The 21,450-nt window shown below is 43.6% G+C and overlaps 1 protein-coding gene across 1 annotated transcript in view; it reads left to right on the top strand.

Annotated features, from left to right (window-relative positions):
* Window positions 1-14,114: 14,114 nt before the first annotated feature.
* The window catches only part of LOC309355409 (scavenger receptor cysteine-rich domain-containing protein DMBT1-like), a 34,407-nt gene continuing 27,071 nt past the window's right edge, over window positions 14,115-21,450 (top strand). Inside the window, exon 1 of the mRNA XM_081886211.1 lies at window positions 14,115-14,323. Within this exon, the coding sequence (XP_081742337.1) occupies window positions 14,230-14,323 (94 nt within the window). The 5' untranslated portion in view covers window positions 14,115-14,229. The remainder of the gene's footprint in view (window positions 14,324-21,450) is intronic.

The following is a 21,450-nucleotide window of genomic DNA, read 5'->3' on the forward strand; positions in this document are numbered from 1 at the left end:
CAAAAGCAGCAATTCTTCGGCGATCAACCTTCTTCATGGTCCAGCTCTCACTTCCATACATCACTACTGGGAAAACCATAACTTTAACTATACAGACCTCTGTTGGCAATGTGATGTCTCTGCTTTTTAAGATGCTCTCTAGGTTTGTCATTGCTTTTCTCCCAAGAAGCAGGCGTCTTTTAATTTAGTGATTGCTGTCACCATCTGCAATGATCATGGAACCCAATAAAGTAAAATCTCTCACTGCCTCCATTTCTTCCCCTGACCAGTGGCCATGATCTTTGTTTTTTTGATGTTGAGCTTCAGACCATATTTTGCACTCTCCTCTTTCACCCTCATTAAAAGGTTCTTTAATTCCTCCTCACTTTCTGCCATCAAGGTTGTGTCATCTGCATATCTGAGGTTGTTGATATTTCTTCCGGCAAGCTTAATTCCGGCTTGGGATTCATCCAGCCCAGCCTTTTGCATGATAAATTCTGCATATAAGTTAAATAAGCAGGGAGACAATATACAGCCTTGTCGTACTCCTTTCCCAATTTTGAACCAATCAGTTGTTCCATATCCAGTTCTAACTGAATAATAATAATAATAATAATAATAATAATAATAATAATAATAATAATTTATTTAAACCCCGCCCTCCCTGGCCAAGACCGGGCTCAGGGCAGCTAACACTGTATATAAATACAGTAAAAACGAAAATAAAAAGTTGATTAAAATGTAAGTTAAAATACAGTTTAAAATGCAGCTTAAAATGCAGCTTAAGGCAGTAGATTTTTAAACCAGTTTTGCTTACCACAGAAGAATTCAATATTCAATACTCTGAATTCAATATTCAGAGAGATTCATAAGAAACTGAGTTTATTTTTAAACCTTTGGAGTAGTTAATTTGATTATTCATTACTCTAATTTGATGTCCATGTTGGGGATAAGCAGTGTCCAGTGCACAGCGGAATGATGAGAAGTATGTGCCAACATGCTCTATACTACTTTATTTACAGTTCAAAGCTGGTAAGTTACAGAAAAACATCTTCCCTCTGCCGGAGCAGAGAAAGCGTCATCTCTCCTCTAAAGCACGGAGAGAATCAACAAACTGAAACTGCAAAGAGCAGTGAAAAACAGGAAACCAGTGTACGTCACATCCAGCCTCCCGTTCCCGTGAGAAACCCAACAGTACAGACTCTGTGGAATGTAAACAACCTGTCTCGTGACAAGCACTTCGCTGCACAGAGAAGAAAGCAGAAACCAACATCCTCCCCCTTTCTGTGAACATCTCTGGGCAGCGTGTTCGTACAATATCAGTACAAACCCAACTTCTGCACATAGGTACAGTGTTGATCCCTTGATACAATCTTGGACAATACATCAGCAGGAATTTCATTACCTGGCATATAGGACACCGTTACGAGTCCCTTCTGAATACGTTCCCTAGCATGTTGCAACTTCAATTGCAAGTGCTTCGTGCTTTGCGTACAACCTTCAGAATTTAGCAAAGCCAAACATGCTTTGTTGTCCTGGTAAACCTGGATTGGACATTTGACAGGAATTTTCATGTCTTTGCACAATTGTAACAACCATTCACAATCTTTAAGTGAATAAGACAGTGCATTCAGTTCAGCTTCACAAGTACTTAAGCTAACTGTTGTTTGCTTCTTGCATGACCAATCAAATAGACCCTGATTGTACTTATAGCAAACTCCAGACGTACTTTTCCTGTCTGTAGTGTCACTTCCAAAACTTGCATCTGCAAATATCTCAAGACCACCAGACTTCTGATTGTTAAATCTCAGTCTGTAATGCATAGTGCCTTTCAAATACCGCGCTATGCGTTTCAGAGCTTTCCAATCCTTAACAGTAGGATTGTTGACTTGTCTGCTTAGCAAATTACAGCTAACAGCAATGTCTGGTCTTGAACATCTGGCAATGAAGTTTAGCTTGCCTAGCACACTTCTGTACAGTGTAGTGTCAGAAAATGCTTCTTCAGTGTCATCTACCTGATAACCTGTTATCATCGGTGTGTCTACAGGGTTAGCATCCATCAGGTTTAGTTTGCTTAACACATCAGCAATTTTCCGTGACTGGTGTACTAGAATGTTACCATCTTGATCTCTCTCTATTTCCAGAGATAGGTAGTTGTTTACCTCACCAAGATCTTTCATGTCAAAGTGCTCTTTCAGTTGAGCTAGGGCGTTATTGTACATTGTGACATCTTTCCAAAAGAATAAAAGATCATCAACATAAAACAAACAATACAGTTTCTTTTGCCCCTCCTCTTTGACAAACACACATGGATCAGCTTTCCCTTCCTGAAAACCTAGAGAAAACAATACTTCAGTGAGTTTTGTGTGCCAACACCGTGCACTTTGTTTGAGACCATAAAGGGACTTTTTCAGAGCACAAACAAATCCCTGTTTTACCTGTACGCCATCAGGTGGAAGCATATAAAGTGATTCATTTAGAGATCCGTACAGAAAAGCTGTATTCACATCATGGTGACTAATGTGTAGATTTTCCTCTGCAGCTAGCTTGAGCATAAGCCTAATGCTCTCATACCTCACTGTGGGTGAGTAGGTCTCGTGATAGTCTTCACCTGGTACCTGAGCAAAACCTCTGGCTACCAATCTGGCTTTGTGTCTGACTATCTTGCCATTTTGATCAGTCTTCGCTTTGAAGACCCATTTGCTTCCAAGCAGTTTCATTCCTGGAACTACTGGAACTAGTTCCCATGTTTTGTTCCTTTCCAAGGAATCAAGCTCAGCCTTCATGGCATTTAACCATGGCTCAGCTTCCTTTGAATCCAAATCCTGGATTTCTTGGAAACTTGAAGGTTCAAAAACCTTCTTGGAGCTTTTAACAGCTGTTACTGCAATCTTAGCAAACTCATCAGCAAATCTCTTTGGAGGTCTGCCTTTTGTGGCTCTCTGTGACCTGCGAATTAGCCTTAAGTCTTCAACACTCTCCTCTTCCTTCTTAGGAGAAAAGTGACCTATTGTGAACAATGGTTCTTCCAATTCTTGATCAGAGCTTTCAGAGGGTCGCATAGAGGCTTTCGCACTCTTGAAATCCTCTGAATCATCTGATTCAGTTTCAGACTCAGAATCAGAACCTTCATCAGTGGGTGTGGGTTGTTGCGGTTGCTTTTGACTATTCTCAGTCTCATCACTGTCATCAGGATAACATTGGAAAATTCCCACATTCTCCCCCCACTTGGCATTGTACTCAACACTTCTTGTGAGCTTAATTTCCTTTGAGTCAGTCATCATTATTCTGTAAGACCCTTTCTGATAACCTAGAAAGATACCATGCAATCCACGCTTGTCTAACTTGGAGTTTTGTGGTGAGTGAACCCACATGTCCGAACCAAAAATTTTCATGTGTTTGATGTATGGCTTCTTGCCAAACATCTTCTCATAGGGGGTACAACCAATCGCTGAAGATAACCTGCGATTATAACTGTAAGTGAAACATGAGAGAGCTTCGGCCCAATAACTCTCTGGAAGATTTGCATCATGCAGCAAGGTTTTTAATCCTTGAAGCAATGTTTGATTTGCCCGTTCCGCAAGTCCATTCTGCCATGGCGAGCGAGGACTAGACAAATCGTGTTGAATTCCTTTCTCAGCCAGAAAAGCTTCAAACTGCTGAGAAGTGAATTCTCCCCCCCGGTCAGTGAAAAGAATCTTTATCTTCTTACCATGCACATTTCCCAACCAAGCACAGAATTCCTTGAACCTAGGAAAAGCCTCTGATTTCTGCTTGAGATTGTACACAAAAATATACCTGGAAAATGCATCAATAAGAACCATGAAGTACCTATTTCCACCCAAAGAGGGCGCTAGTGGTCCAACCAAATCAGCATGAATAATTTGGTATGGTTCTGTAGCTTGCCTACTAGACACCTTACCTTTCGCAGCCATTTTCACCTTGTTTGCTGCGCATGCCTTGCACTTCATGTGGTACCTGCAGGGTTTAATAGTCATACCTTCAACCAAGGCAGGCATTTTAGATACTGCCTCAAAATGCAAATGACCAAATTTCCTGTGAAAATCATGAATACATTCTGCATGCAAACTTTTGTTAGAACCTGCAATGCAACAAGTGTCATCCTGCACAACATCATCATAATACAAAACAAACAAACGACCAACAAATTCAGCATACAATTGATAATCATTTTTCTTGGTGATGATGCATCTATTGTTTTTAAAGGAAACGTCAATTTTCTTCTCAATCAGCTGTCCAACGCTGAGCAGATTATGTTTCGCATCCGGCACATAAAGAACATCCTGTATCGATAAGTCCAAACTGTGAAGAACAACAGTTCCGTAGCCTTTACTGGGGATTGTGCGGTCATCCGCCTGGTGAATCACACCTTCCTGCGGTGTAAAAGACACGAACAGTCGCTTATCGTTGCACATGTGATGCGTTGCAGCCGAATCAACAACGAAGAAAGATCTAGACGTCTTCTGGACCTCTGCAACCTTTGGAGTGAAGCGTGAGACCATTGCCTTATGCTGCGTTGTCCTGGACACCGGACCTTTGCCTTTGCCTCGGCCTTTTCCACGCGATGAGCTTTCGCTGCGCTGCTCTGTTTTGGCCTTGGGATATTTGCATTCCCTCTTCATATGGCCTAGACGTCCACACGAGTAGCATTTCACTGCCTTCAAAGCTTTGGCGCCATCTGGTGGTTCCACTGCACTATGGGATGACGTCTGTGAAGTCTCCCCATTTCCCATGCAGCTATCACCCCGCCGATCTGCTTCATTCTGAATCATGGCAGTATCACAAGCTACTGTGAGTTGAGCATTTGGCTGATCAGTGGTATCAAATTCCCCACTTGCCTCATCCAGCCTTCTGCAGCTAGCCATCATGACTCTGGCATTTGCCTCCTGCATCATCTCTGCTGCTTTAAATCAGACTGCTTTATACATGCTGCGTTTGTGTACAGCTGCTTCAATCCAAAAGCAAATTCAAAACAGCCTCTGCCTTGCCTGTGCTGCTCTTCTGCTTAACTGCAGCTGCTTCAAACTGCATTCCAAAAGCAAGTTCAAAAGCGAAAGTCCCCAAGTGCTTTCTCTACTGCCCTAAATCCATGCTGCGTCACTGAATTCTGCAGCTGCTGTACTCCAACAGCATTTGTAAAAGTTACTTTCGATTTCCCCAGCATAGGAAATCTTTTCCTTTTAGCCTTTTGCCCGTGCCACGGCAAAAACCGGCTATTAAAAGTTCAAAGTCCAGCCATAAAGCCATTAATTAGAAGCTGGCAGGCTGCCCGGAGCAGTAGCACATACCTTCATCAATCATCTTGACGCGCAGAGCAGATACCGTGATCCGTCCCTCTGCTGCTGTTCCGATACTTTGCCGGCACCTCGTCTCTTTGCTCCTTTGTTCCTTTGCCAGGAGCCCGACTTCTGAAGTCCATTCTCAAAACACTGCGTTTTTCTGGGCCCATAACCAAATGTTGGGGATAAACAGTGTCCAGTGCACAGCGGAATGATGAGAAGTATGTGCCAACATGCTCTATACTACTTTATTTACAGTTCAAAGCTGGTAAGTTACAGAAAAACATCTTCCCTCTGCCGGAGCAGAGAAAGCGTCATCTCTCCTCTAAAGCACGGAGAGAATCAACAAACTGAAACTGCAAAGAGCAGTGAAAAACAGGAAACCAGTGTACGTCACATCCAGCCTCCCGTTCCCGTGAGAAACCCAACAGTACAGACTCTGTGGAATGTAAACAACCTGTCTCATGACAAGCACTTCGCTGCACAGAGAAGAAAGCAGAAACCAACAGTCCATCCATATGTTGCTATCTCATTTAGGGAGCTGTCCTATGTTCCCCTGGAGGATAGCTGAGGGGCCCTAGGACACTGTGGACTTGCCTTGCCATGGGTGGTCAGTGGGTGAAACTGTTGGAATTCTGCCTGGGTCAGAGGAATGTGCCACAGCGTAGGCACCGGCAGATATTCCTTGTCGACCTCCCCGCTGCGCCACTCTGCTGATAAGCAGGCGAGGTCTCGGCGATTCTTCTCAGATGTGTGAGAGGAACACACCGTTCTTCCTCTTTCCCCTTTGGTGTCCCCCAGGGAGGGGAAAGATGCAGACAGAAATCTATTTACATCTTTTATTTCTGTCTCTTACATCAGTACAGAGAAACATGTCTGCACTCAACAGCAGTAAGAATAAACTCCACCCATGTACTTCCAGTACGGGTCATATGACACACACACTGAGCTAACATCCGGTGCTCAGTACAGAATGGACTGCCCCTTTGTTCCCATGGCAACAGTCACAAACATCCTGTTTGGCTTTCCAGCCACAAGCAGCTGATTGAGCTGCTAGAGCCTTTGCTTGCTGCAGCTTTGGTGCTTTATGGTAACAGAAACTACTTGTTAATCACACAGGCATCTTCATGGCCCTAGTGGTACTTTTCATGATGTGTGGTGTACATTCTAGCTGAGCTTCTAATATACAGATAATTAAGAATTCCCAAGAATTTTCAAGAGACTTGGTTCTCTTGATTTGCTTTAAAGCATGTTCTCCTTCATGGAGAGCACGTGTTGCGGTGGGGTCTGCTGAGCCACCCCTCTGTTACCAGGCAGGGTCTCTAAAGATGACCTGGGGCAGTGATTGGTTCACTGGGTTGCTGGGGTAAAAGTTATGTTGCAATTTTGGTGGGAGGGGTAAAATGTTTAAATACTCTGCACGCAGCCTGGAGCTTTCTCTTTGCTGTGTGCAACGGATCACCCGCCCACCTGCCCTTGAGTAAGGGGTTGTTGCATTGACCTTGCTATGCCTGTCATGGGGTCATCTGCTGTTGGGGCAGGGGCCTGGTAGGAATTTTGTCCATCTGGCTGATTGGCTGGGCCATTTGGTTTTTGCCTACTGCGTAGCAAATCGTCACAACTTGTAAGGTTGCGGTTAGGCATTGGTTATAAATTGGTGGAGGAGAGGTTAGGATAGGCTGGGCCTGCCCCTCCATGGTTGCTGCGGAAAAGGAATTCTGTTAAAGGAATCCTGGGGCTTGCCATCTTTTCGTCCAATCCCTGGAATGGGACTAGGGCCGGCAAGCCTTCGGGGAGCATGCGGATGAGAATTGAGGGTCTGTGACTCAGCTCCATTTCTCCCCGACTTGCTTTCCCCCACACTGTCTTTCGGTGGTGCCCGGAAGTCAGTTCTGTCCCCAGGCGGGGGGACAGATAGTCTTAACCAATGCCTAAACAACCACTCACGGTTTTGTATTTAAATAAAGTTGTGGCCAAAATTATGCCAAAAACCTTAAACAAAAATTAAGTGTGTGTTGTGAGTTATTTGGGGGGTGGCTTGGGGACCTCGACATGCAATCCAATCACTTATTTGAGATGAATTTCCCTTTTCTGGAGTGAATTACCCATTTGCCTATATATTGAATTAGATTTCACTTTTGTCTCCACTCCTAATTGCTTCAACAACACATCTTGCACCAGGTCCTGTGTATCACTTAAAACTAAGCCCAGTGTCACCACTGCTCAGTTTAACTGTTCTAGGGCATAGTTGTTTAGGGTATTTAGAAACTGTATGTCTTTGTTGTGACTGGAACACATGGGTAGCCAGTTTATGTGAGAGTAATTGCAGTCATTCTGTGGAATGCCCTCCCATCAGATGTCAAAGAAATAAACAACCAGTGGACTTTTAGAAGACATCTGAAGCAGCCCTGTTTAGGGAAGTTTTTAATGTTTGAAGCTTTATTCTGTTTTTAGTATTCTGTTGGAAGCCGCCTAGAGTGGCTGGGGAAACCCAGCCAGATGGGCAGGGTATAAATAAATTACTACTACTACTACTACTATTACTATAGCATTTGCTTTCTTGGATGCCTCATTTATTTCCTTTGCCTTTTCCATTTCCATTTCACACTGAGCATTTTGGTCATTGAGATGATAACACATATCTGGTACTAAATTACTCTTGGGGCCCAGTACCACTACCAACCACAACAATTCTGTGCAGGAATCTGCCCTTTCGGGATTTTCAGCTTGTTGGACTCTGTCCTCTGTGACATGCAGAACAACATCACCTGCAATAAACCGTTCCCTGCCCTCCCTGTAGAGCTTGTGTCCAGAGATAAGCCTGTCCCAGTGGTTCTCTCCAGCTTTCCTTCAAACTTTTGTGCCTGAATGCTGTTAGAGCATGTTTGTGGTGATACAGAATTGGTATCAGCTATGTTGACTGCAACCCTTGATTTAGGGTTGCATGTTAAGATGTGGACAAATTTGGATTCAGCAGGCTGAAAAACATTTTAAAAAACACAAGCTAACAAATCCCACTCAGTCTCAAATCTTGGGAAATAATCTGTCTACATGTCTTTCTGCCAGGGTAAACAAAAAGCAATTATTTGTTCAGAATTAGGAAATTTCTCGCTTCCTGTCCCAACCCCATACAAATCTTTTATTTTCCAGTGAAAAAAAGATACTTGTCTACATTGCAGCATTCTCAGCTGAAATTTGCACAATGTTCTGTGAACAGCTCAGGATATGTCTGCTCCTAGCTGATTTCCTGTTTTGTATAGAACTACTAAATGCCATACAGATCTTAGGTTGACCCAAACTTAAGTCACGATGAGGAAGCACTGTATTCCATAATTGCAGATTCATCATAATCCACCCTGAAGGGAACAATAATTGCAAACTCAGGAACATCTAGTGCTTTAAAAAAAAATACATGTCACTGGTTAGGCACGTTTATCAAATATATATATCAGTGAAATATACGTCAATTAAAATTTAAGCAATTAAAACAATTTAGATTGCTTTTCATATCACATGGAGATGTGCTGACAACCTCATCCTATGTGTACTGCAGAAAGTAATCTACTAGCAGGCATTATCTGATGTTTCTGAGTTTTGGTGTTTGGTGCCTATTGATTTTACTTTATTCATTTTTTCTAGAGTTTTAGCATTTCAACAGTACAGGAATGAAGGGCTGCTTCCTGGTGCTGTTGGTGTGAATAGGAATGTGTTTCTCTCATTCTGTAAGAGATTGAACTGGATGCTTCTAAGCATACATCTTTGATAGAGTTGCAAGTTAGGTGGATAACTGAAATGCCATGGACAATAGTATACCGTAACTTCAGCAAAGCATTTGACTATGTCTCCCATAAATCTTCTCCTTGAGCATCTTTGCCTGGCTGGAATGGGTCCTTGAATTCTGATAAATACTCTTCCCTGGATGGAAGGTAGAGAGGGGTGCGTGTGCAGAAACAAACGGCCTATATAAAGGTGAATTTTACATTCAAAGGATAAATGGACATAAATCTGACACCAGGAATCACAAGGTAGAGAAACCAGTAGGAGAACACTTCAATCTCCCAGGACATTCTGTACAAGATCTCAAAGTAGCTGTCTTATTACAAAAGAATTTCAGAAATAGACTGGAAAGAGAAGTTGCTGAATTGCAACTTATTACCAAATTTAAAACCATGGAGAGACCTGGTCTGAATAGAGACATTGGATTCTTATCTCATTATACATGATAAAGCTATTTTTAGCCATCTCGCCCCTTGCTTTTTCCTGTAAGACCAATTGCAGTCGTCAACAGTCATCAACAGCTTTACCACACCTATCAGCAAATCACCCATTCCCATCACCCTTCTGAGTAATACCCCTCCCCACCCTTTCACTATATATAAGGGTCTGGTGACTTCTGTTTTAGTGTATCTGAAGAAGTGTGCATGCACACAAAGGCTCATCCCAATAACAAACTTAGTTGGTCTCTAAGGTGCTGGAGGAGGCTCTTGAGGGTCCCATGGATTGCAAGAAGATCAAACGTATCCATTCTTAAGGAAATCAGCCCTGAGTGCTCACTGGAAGGACAGATAGTGAAGCTTAGACTCCAATACTTTGGCCACCTCATGAGAAGAGAAGACTCCCTGGAAAAGACTCTGATGTTGGGAAAGATGGAGGGCACAAGGAGAAGGGGACGACAGAGGACGAAATGGTTGGATAGTGTTCTCAAAGCTACAAACATGAGTCTGACCAGACAGGAGCTACAAACATGAGTCTGGAAGACAGGAGTGTCTGGCGTGCTCTGGTCCATGGGATCACGAAGAGTCGGACACGACTAAATGACTAAACAACAACAAGGTGCTACTGGAATGAATTTTTAAATTTTGTTTTTACATTCATTGATCTGCTGGCTTTTGCCTCCAGCAACCAAAAGATTGCTCAGAAGGGAATGTGTCTTAGGGCTCAAAAAGGGTTGCCAATCGTACAAAAGGTGGCACTGATTTCATCACACACCGTATTGGCCTGAATATAAGCCACACGTTTTTCCCCAAATTCCGACCATGAAAAGTTAAAGTGCAGCTTAAATTCGCAGCCTTACAAAAATGGGCTTTTACAATATCACTGCTAAAACAGACATACGGTAAAACGGAACCAAATGTTTTATTGCCGATTTGCGAGTCTGAGACTGTTGTGCAATTCATTCTTATGTCATTCATCGCTTTCACTTGTGGGTCCTCTCTAGTACCCATAGGATTTTCTTCTACATTTGCCATTTATGAGTGTGAATGCCTGCAAAATTTTAAAGGAGCAGCTTATATTGGGGTATTCTCCCCGCCCCCTTGAATTTCAAAGGTGCGGGTGCGCCTTATATTTGGGCCAATGTGGTATTTTCATTGCCAGATTTATTGTTTCTCCTGGAGCAGGGGAAACAATGGAACCAGCAGCAAATAGGCCACTAATGAGCAGCCTCGTTAAGAACACTGGTTAGCAGCAACAGAGATCAATCCATTAAAGGTCCTGCATATTTGCCTAGAAGCCCCAATTGAAATATGGACACATTCACACAATACATTTAAAGCATTCTTATACCACTTTAACAGTCATGGTCCCCCCCCCCCAAGAATCCTGGGAACTGTAGCTTGTTAGGGTGCTGATCTTACTGACCTAGAATTGTCAACACCCTTAACAAACTACACTTCCCAGGATTCTTCATGACTGCTAAAGTGGAATAAGGGTACTTTAAATCTGTGGATGTGAGCTTAATAGTAGCCCCAGAAATGCCCCAGGGCACTTGAGAAGCCCAGCGAATGTAATTAACCTCAGAAAAATGTAGAGGGTAAATCACCCAGAATTTTAGAAAGCTGCATAATGGTTCAGGGTCTCTGCAGTCCACTCAAAACCTTTTGGCAGGCCATATTTGGCCCGCTGGCAGTGGGTTACCTATCCCTGCTTTAATTACCAAGAAGATGTGCTCTCTGTAATTTGAACCAATGACCAGTTTTGTTGCTGTGTCCTTAACCAAATGAAGCTTCTAGCCCTACATAGCAGTGGCATAGTTACCATAATTTATACAACTGTAGCTGCTTCACAGATTTCAAGGAAGGGCAGCAGCTTGCCTAACAGCCCAAGCTGGTAAAATGTGCTACAAAGCACAGAAAACACTTGAGCAACCAACTCATCCCCAGAGGTGAGTCTAACAGCATACCCATACTGTGAGTCTGCTTCTTCAGTAGAAATGAGTTGCCAAGCTGCCTTTGGGCACTGGCTCCACAAGTACAAGCAGTAGATTTCTCTCTAAGAACATTTTAGTTGAAGAAAGTACCCCCAAGGATTTTAGCACTCTAGGGAGTTGCCTAGTCTGCCATTTTAAGTTAGGTTGATCCTACCAAGAGTTGAGTCCTTGTGCTCAAGTTCTGTTTCTGTGAGCCCTTAGCACACCAGTTCATACTGTGAGAGAAGAAGGGGAAGCTGTTGACTAGGATTGGTCTTTGCCAAAGCATTTGCACACGTCCCATTCATGTGATAGGTGAGAGAATCAGCTTCCTCCTGTTGGGCAATTCCCTCTGCCATGTTTGTGCATGGTTTGAAAGTTAGAGTTGTTGTTTTTTTACTTGCTTCTGCAAACAATTGCCTCGATTGCCAAGAGTTCCCTGTTTGATCACACCGCTTCAAAAAATGTCAACATGTTCGTGTTTAAGGCACTTTGGCTGACACAGTTCTCTCATCAGCCCGTAAGCTATGGATACAAAGGAAGATCTCACTGGTCGTTGAATGTGTGCATGAATGAGTCAGTGAATGAATTAACAGCTGCTTGTGTTTTGGTCCCCTTCAAGCAGATGAACTAATTTACCCCTTCATTCCTTATGCATCTACTTTTCTTTAATTTTATCTTTTTATTAAAATATCATGATGTGGATATATATCATCACATGTGCTGGTAGTGTTGATAAATGTATATTCTGCCTTTCTACAAGTGCAGGAGGCATCTTACACAAGATCAACACAGTACATGCAAAAATAAAAATATACCCTAAAAACAAAGCAAACAAGTAAAACCAAAAAGAGTTAAAAACAAGCAATGAAAAGCAAGCATTTTAAAAGCAGATCACACAACTGAATATTAGAAATCATAGGACTGTACTGTCCTCCCCTCCTTTGGCTCACGTTTTCTCCTTCAAAATATGCGAGCAAATAGTTTGTTTCAATATCACAGCAATCTACCTTCATTTTTCATTGCACTACTTCCAATATTTAAAAATATCCAAAGACGAAAAGGAAGATTACATCCTCTATCAACCTAATCTGTGTGGGAGAAGGAGTATGTTGTTCTTCAAGATACATACAAGTGTTTTACAACAGATGCGCAAATGAAATGTAATCAGCAAGAAATGGTTCAGGTTGCACTTTTCTCTTCCTAGCTTCCCCAGAAGAAAGTAATAAGGGATGGGGAGAAATTGATTTCAATTTTCATTCAAAGCTGGATCTATCAAATTTGCACTTTCTGAGCAACATGAGAACCAAAAACTCAAACATCCTTCAAAATTCACCTATATCTGAATTTTGTGATGCAGTTCTCCCATCAGTTTTTACAAAAATGCAACTCTTAGGAGAAAGTGTGCATACAAAGTGAAAATAACATTAAAAATGCATTATATGAGTTGAAATTGCTTTGCAAAAATGTGTGCATCAATCAGAACAGCATAGAAATACGTGTTTATGAGGAGAAATTCACACCAAAAAGCTGAATAGTTTTCATGAGGCTTTAACAAAAACAAAAATAGATTACAGGTTGCTGCAGAAATTTGGAGAGCTGAATTTAAGGTTGGGAAAACAAGAAACAGAGAGGGGAAAATAACAGATTCTTCTATGCATAGTCAGGAGGCATGCTGGAGTTGGCAGTCAGCAGGACAAGAGCCAAAAGCCAGTGGGGAGATCGCTTTTGTTGCTCTCCTTCCCTCTCTGTCTGTCTGCCACCACTTCACCTCTTTCCCCCATCCTCTCTCTTCCTAAGCAACCAACACAGGGAGCGCTTGGCTTCTGAGCAGGTTGCCAAGAAATGGACTTCACTTTCTCAGTGCCCCGCATGGAAATGTAGTTAGTTGGTGGTTCCCCACACTTTCCCTAGAAAATCCCACTGGTTCTCCTAAGTTTCAAAGACAGCACAACTTGTAGTGGAGATGACTGAAAGTTCTTGAGTGAATGAATGGGTGGGTAAGAAACATAGGAAGCATCTTGGTCCATTGGTCCATCCAGCTCAGTATTATCTGCAGAAGTTCTCCAGGGTTTCAGACACAGGCCTTTCCCACCCCAACCTGACGATGCTACAGCTTGATTCTTGGATCTTCTGCATACAAAGCAAATGATCTTCCACCTCTGAGCTGTAGTCTTAATATGGTGCAATACTAACTGAATAAGGACTATTACAACTCCTCATATTCTGGATATTGCTATATATTGATGTTGGGTAATGCTGGTGTTTAAGCTTTCTTCAAAGCTGCAAGTTTCCCTCATTCCTCAAAGTATGGCATGTGTTATTTCCTAGAGGGAGAAAGAGACCCTTCAGAAACTCAGAGGCACTTGTGTTATTCCTTCACATATTCCATAAAGGATCCCTGACACTAGTAACGGGGCTTAGATTTGACTCAAACAAAGCCCCAACGATACACTCAGGATTCAGCTATAAAGACCCTTGGAGAAACACTGAAGCTTTGAGAAAAACTAGCCATTTGGGGGAACCGAAAGTTGTTTCACAATGTCAAAATGGTAAAAACAGCAGTGTCAGCTGTCAGCCAAGTTACACTGGATTATGCTCCTCCCTCTCAGTTTCCACCAGCCCCTTCCGAGCATTTTGCCTCCCAACCTTTGCCCGTGGCATTGACCTGTGTGCGTATCTCATCAGGACAAGCTGCAGCCCAAATGTTCAGGATCTGAGCACTCCATTCAAGTGAGAAACCTAGTTGAGTCCCTAGGACCTATGGCTGCCTGCACTCTCCCCTTTTGGGGGAACTCTCTAGGAAGATGGCTGGGACAGGTGGCAATGGTCCTTATTCTCTTGGTATCTCTTTGGGGTGAGTTGAGCCTTGTCGTCTCTTTTAAGTTGCATATTAGCAAATGGGTGCCTGCAACTCTTTCTGTCACTGCTGTTGTTCCACCATCAGTGCCTACAAAATCCCACTGCTTGGCTGTTAAAGATCCCACTAGATCAGCAGTGGCTTGAAAATGGTTGCAAGGGGAATGATGACCCACTGGACTAATTCTGGTGGACCATATGATGCCTGCTGGTTGCTGAAGCTCTTGGAAAGAAAGATGAAGTAGGTAGCTTTTTGTCTGATCCAGAAAACCTGATAGGGTGAGAAATTGGATTGTGGTCTACTTTTGGCTGGTCTCGTGTCTGATAGTTATAGGGGTTCTTGCAAAGAATGCTTGACTTGATGAATGAAACCTTTTTTTTGTACTTAAGCACAAATCAATATTCTGGATTCAGGAGTGCTTAGTTATTCCCTACTATTAATAGATCTTGAGTACCGTATATAATCTGGCTTTTTGCAATGCATTGGTAGACTGCAAAGGCTCAATCATCACAGTATATAAAAAAAACCAACCATGAAAATCTAAAGTCAGCCCTCTCCAGGTTTAGTCTTGATCTTATTTCAGGATAAGTGAAAAACAAACTGATGGGTTTCTGAGCATGTGCAGTGTGTTCTCACCACTAATTAACTTTCTCTCCTGTAAGATTCAGATAGAGCCTTCGTTAAGTGCTGCTGCTAGAAACTGAAAAGTAGGACATGTTCATTTTATCTCCAGTTGTTATAGAAAGGGAGACTGTAGATTAGTATGAGGAAAAGTAACTTGTGTGTTCCTTCTTAACTGGGGGAAGAGGGAGAGGTAGACCAAATACGCTAGCCATGTAAGTCGTTCATAAGGTGGCTACATGTCCTTACATGTCTTTTCCCCGGGCAAATTATGAAAGCAGCAAAATAACCAGACTGTACAACGGTGATGGCATAAAATCAGGCCAATTCTTTATTGACAGCAGCAGTCAAGGCAAGGGTTGGCATGGCACTGGGTCCCAGGATCAGTTCATCATTCCACAAGCTCCATGTTGATGGAATGGATCTGCTGGTTTTGGATCGCTCCAAACCTGTACAATGGGAGTTGTCCAGTGTTGAACCTTGCCGTGGTGCAAGTCAAGCAAGCAAATTCTCACTGGGGGACTAGGGTGCAGATTCCAATACCGAACCCATGCTTAGGTTTGCCATGGTCAATTCTCCCCTCAGGCCCTTTATGGGGGTCCCCCATTCAATGTTGATCCTGACCAATGCCATTTCTGCCCTCATACAAACAACGTTCTTCCACCTAACAAAGAAAAACCATAATTTCACTGAGGGAAAAGTGAAAAAAACAACCCCAACCAAGTGCTAATCAGTTTGAGAGAGAAAAGTTCCTTTCTGGCCCTGTCAACAAGTGCCTCAGAATTGCTCAGTGAAGGCTCTAACCTGAGCGTGGGCAGATGGGAAGCTCTCAAACTAAATGGCTGTGAGCTCCAGCGGAAGCTGCCTTATACATGCTTTCCCCTCCCCTCTTCTTTTTTTTTTTTTTTTTGGTAAGATATTTATTAAAGTTTTACAAAAAAGAAAAAACAAACACATACATACATACAACAGAAAAAAGGAAACAAACATAGAAATACATAAAAAAGAAGAAATCCAATTTTTAACTTTATACTTATTTAACCCTGTTTCTTGACTTCCTCACACCTCCCTTTTTTGTGTTCCCATTTACCCAGTCAAATTCAGCAAATACTTACCCTCTTTCAATTCCCTCCCCTATTCAGCAAGGGCTCATGGGACAGCTTTTTCCCATGAACCCATCACACAGAGAAGATACTGGGTAAAACCTTCCCCAATGGAGTATATAATGGGTGAGATTTTCTACCTCACTTACCCCACAAATGCAAAGTCTTAAATGGATTTAGCCTCTCCTCAGACCAACCATCTGTGTCTGGTCAAGCATTCTGACAAAGCGATGTTCCAGACATTGGCGAACTATGTCTCACATGGTAAAGCATCAGAAGACTTTCAGAGCCAGCGTGGTGTAGTGGTTAAGAGCAGAGGACTTGTAATCTGGCGAACCGGGTTCGCTTCTCCGCTCCTCCACATGCAGCTGCTGGGTGACCTTGGGCTAGCCACACTTTTCTGAAGTCTCTCAGCCCCACTCACCTCACAGAGTGTTTGTTGTGGGGGAGGAAGGGAAAGGAGATTGTTAGCCGCTTTGAGACTCCTTAGGGTAGTGATAAAGCGGGATATCAAATCCAAACTCTTCTCTTCTTCTAATGGGCTATAACAAATCTGTTGGCCAGTAGTGACATTTAGACTGGGTTTCAGGGACACTTGCTGGGATAGAAATAAGGAACACCACACAATCAGAATGGAATCAGATCAGGCCAAAACTTTATTGACTACACATGAAAAGGTTTAGCATAGGCAATGGGTAACCATTTACTTCTGACCAGCCTGCCGGAAATGACATCAAGGGTCAACTCAGCAGAAGCAACTCCTTCCCAGATCCCTTTAACGGGGTAACCTTGTTCAGGTGGGGGAGGCAGAAGCTACAACCTCCCCTCCATCCAAGACTAAGGTCGCCCAATGCCTAAACCACCAAAGTTGTGATGATTGCTATGAGATAGGCAAAACCCTTCAGACCAGTGCAAATTTGTCTGATGGGCGAATTCCTACCCAGCCCTGAATACAGCAACCAGCATTGCCATAGCAAGGCCAAAGCTGTTAGGAAAGTATTGTTGGGTTGGTTGATCCAACGAGGAGAACCAGGTGTCGGGACTGGCACAAGGTGCCTTAAATCTCCAGGGAGCAGACCTGAGGGAAACCTAACTGCTTTGTCAGGACATCCCCCAAGGGCAGTCATATAGGGAGGACCCAGATAAGACTGGGGTCATTGCCAGAGGGAGTGTTTTAAAAAAAAATACAATCTGGAGTAGCAGGGCTACCCAGGAACTATGTTGAGAAATCCAAACTTAAAGGTACAAATCCAGATCCTCCAGAGGAAGAGGTCCTCAGGGCCAGAAACAATTGTACATCTGTACCTGCTTTCTAAAAGGGAGTGGAAGGCTCCAGGGAACAGTGTTGGTGTAGAGAGGAGCAATCAACTCTTGTTGGAGCTCACCATTGCACTAAAGCTTTCAGGGTTCGCTACTAGTGTACTAATAATGTTAGCAGGGTTTCAGAGCAAGGTCTCTCATAGATCAAGTCAGCCAGTGAGCTATGCTCATCTTTTTCTAGTTTTGCACTGCATGAGAAAGTGTCCTTTGTCCAGAGGTTATGAAATCTGAGGCTTGCTCAATGTTTCAGAGAACCATCTATTTCGTTTGAGAAAGAACAATGCTGATAGTGCAAAGTTTTTTGAGATGTTGCTGGATTTGTTTGTCTTTTTTTAAAAAATAGTCATAGGAACACAAATGCAAGTTGGTAAGAATTATTTCTACTTTGGGCAGTAAGCTTATAGCTTATAAACCAATCTTGCTTACCACAAGGAAATTAGGAAATTCAATGTGCAAAGAGATTCCTAAGGAACTCAGTTTATTTCCAAACCTTTGGAATAATAAATTGGATTGTTCATTTTTCTAATTTGATGTCTATCCATATGTTGCTGTCTCATTTAGAGAGCTGTCCTTTGTTCTGTTGAAGGATAACTGAGGGGCCGTAGGACACTGTGGACTTGCCTTGCCACTTGCCTTGACAGAGGCCTTCTGAGGGTGGTGGGGGAAAGCTCTGTTGGTACTTTTCTATGCATGTAGAACCAGAAATATACTTTTAGAAGTTGAATGTGCCACACATCTTCCATATTGAGTTTTCCATTTAAAAATGCTTCCGGAAGTAAATGCTTTGGTTTTTGAACGTTTTGGAACTCGAACGGTCTTCTGGAATGGATAACGTTCAAAAACCAAGGTACCACTGCAAGCCAAGGCAGCCTGAGGGGAGCCTGCCATAACCACTGCTTGGAAGGCAAGCTGAGGAGAAGACAGAAAAATAAGAGGGAAGGTGGTTCCACCACCACACATGGAAGGGGGCTACGCAGACAGGAATTCACCTGTGAGGGGTGAGAGCAAGTGAGCAGGTGGGTGAGCTGAGGCAGCCTCTGGGGACCTTGCTGTGGCTGTTGCTGCCTTGGGAGCTAAGATGAAGCTAGGGTCAGAAAGGCTAAAGGGGATGCCTGGTGCCCACAACAGGAAGGGGGCTAGGCAGGCAGCAATTCTCTTGGATAAAAATACCTCTGCTGCACAGAAACTGCTTCCCAAGATGGGCCTCACCTGTCCCCCCCCCATAACACTTCAATTATATATCTTTTATATACACGTGTGTGTGTGTGTGTGTGCGCGCGCAAATTGGACTTCAGAATAGAAGCAAAAGTGTGTGAGAGAGATAAGTGGAGATAAGTTGTCTGTGTGCATGTGTGTGTGTGTGTGTGTGTGTGTAAGAGAGCTAGAAAGTTAAGGGGAAGTAGTGTACTAAGAGAGAATTCCTTGAATACAGGAAGGAAAGTGTACCATGTTAGACTGGCACAATGTGGTCAAATGATTCATGATAGCAGGGAGCAGAGGGAAAGTGGGGTGTACCAAGGTTACAAAATCACAGTGGGAAGGGCTACTGGGTCTGTACCAAATTGTGATTTCGGGGGTGGGGTCCCAAGTAGGGAAATAAGAAGAAGTGGTATACCAATTGTGAATCACCCAGTAAGGGAGGAAGGGAGAGAGAGGGAGAGGGAGGGAGAGAGATGGGGGGAGGAGGAGGGGAGGGGGAGGAGGAGGAAATGTAGTGTACAAAGGATATCAGGCATGGAGTAGTGGAAAAAACAGTGGGGCAGGGGAAATCATGCTGCACTTGTTCAGAGGAGCCTCTTAACCAAAATCACATACAAAATGTGTGTGTATTATGAGAAATTGACAATTTGCCTATCCCTACTGGAAAAGTAGATAATGGCATAGTGTGGACAAATGCCAAATGTGTATTCGCTCTGGAAACGAATACTGTGACCTCTGCTGACGTCAGAGTGTAACTGTCAAAGTTCGGAGCCTTGTGCTGTTAATATGTTGCAAACCTCTTTAGCAGCAGCTACTTGTTGACAGTTTATCAACTGGGGTCTTCAATTGGAAGAAATGGTCAGTTGATGAGGGACATGGGAAGTGAAAATAAGAGAAAACTAAGTTGGATATCTGAAGCCTGAGTATTAAGCTTTTTCTCCCTGGTGCCAAAACTACTACTACTACTTATTATTATTATTATTATTATTATTATTATTATTATTATTATTATTATTGAATTTCATTTATTAAAAGACTGAGAAAAGAAGAAAGCAAAAAAGCAAGTGAATGGAAAAAAATAGTTACAATACCATCCTTTAATATACAGGTGTGTATGTTCTTATTATCCTAATATACATATAATTATCAACAAATCAGTATATTCTGTGTAAACTCATTCTAAATGTCATTGTATTTATCCAAAGAAAGTCTGCGTCCATAAGCTGTCAATATATGAATTGTGCAAAAACTTCACTTGGTTGGTGAAGGTCAGCTAAAGTCAGCTAAGTTAAGGGGCTGCATTCAGACCATTTCATTTTCCTGATGTTTACTTGCCTAATAATTTTCATGTAATGTGCAGTCTTCCACATGATATAAAAGCTGCTTCTGCAAACCCAGCGGAAGTTCTATGTGTTGGGAAAGACTCTCCTCCCTGAAAGAGAGGGGAGTGGTCGTGGGCGGGAGCCCAAGAACCGCCCAGCAGGGGGCGTTGCCCCCTGCCTCCAGCTCACCTGGCTGGCGCTCACGCCCCCTCCCCGGTGGCCACCCAACCAGGTGCCGTGGTGGGGGCATGTTCAGCAGCCTTTTGCTGCAGCGCCAGCCTTTCCCTGGCCTCATTCCTTGCAGCCTTGTGTCCCAGAACAACGGTGTTCTGGTCCTCCTTCTTGAAAAGAACTGTTTGGCGTGGTGCGCAAAGCTGTATGGCCATTGAAAGAACCAGGAAACTCGTAAATCGGGTGGTAGCCCGTTGGGTGCACTTTATGTATGGCTGAGTCATTTATCATGACCGTATCCGGATCGGTGACCAAGCTTTATACCGGAATGACGGCGTCCACTTATCGGATCTGGGGGAACGACATTTGGTTAGCTAGTGTCAGCAAAAGCATCTGGGATTGGTTGCAGCTTTGAGGGTATTGGCGGCAAGCCTTTGGCTCGGGTGGCGGTTAGGCATTGGAATAATGTGTTGTGGTGTGTCGAAGTGCTAGGTGTGGCCATCGCCTATGCCTTTAATTTTTAGGGGTATTCTGTTAAAGGAATCTGGCGGTCGTGTATTCTGTCCGATGCCTGCTTGGCGGGAGGCCATGGCACGACCCGCGGTGACAGCAGGGGTGAGCCTATAGTTGGATTAGCATCAACAGGTGATGAACCCCTGGTGAATAAACCCACTTGTTTCAATCCAATGGCTAAGCCAATACCTTTTCATTGCTGTAATCAATAAAGTTGTGGCCTTTTCTAGCCCATTAACCTTATATCACATGTCCTTGTGTCTTCATTTCACTTCGCGGGGGTCGGGCCCTCGAACCACAAAGACTCTCCTCCCTGAAAGAGAGGGGAGTGGTTGTGGGTGGGAGCCCGAGAACCGCCCAGCAGGGGGCGTTGCCCCCTGCCTCCAGCTCACCTGGCTGGCGCTCATGCCCCCCCCCCCCGGTGGCCACCCAACCAGGTGCCGTGGTGGGGGCGTGTTCAGCAGCCTTTTGCTGCAGCGCCAGCCTTTCCCTGGCCTCATTCCTCCTCCTCGTCCCGTCACGAGTCACCCACCCTCCACTCCCTTTTAGTTAGGGCTTAGGTCATTGGCCTTGCTATGGACCTTAGGTTGGTCGCCCTGGTTGCCCAGGGGGCCTGGTAGGAGTTTTTCCATTTGGCATTAGGCTTTTTGGTTTTTTCGCCTACCTCGTAGCAATCGTCACAACTTTTGTGGTATTGGTGGGTAGGTTAGGCATTGGAATAATGTGTTGTGGTGTGTCGAAGTGCTAGGTGTGGCCATCGCCTATGCCTTCAATTTTTAGGGGTATTCCGTTAAAGGAATCTGGCAGTCATGTATTCTGTCCGATGCCTGCTTGGCGGGAGGCCATGGCACGACCCTCAGTGACAGCAGGGGTG

The sequence above is a fragment of the Podarcis melisellensis genome (assembly GCF_964234715.1).
Source record: "Podarcis melisellensis genome assembly, chromosome: 13".
NCBI lineage: Eukaryota > Metazoa > Chordata > Lepidosauria > Squamata > Lacertidae > Podarcis > Podarcis melisellensis.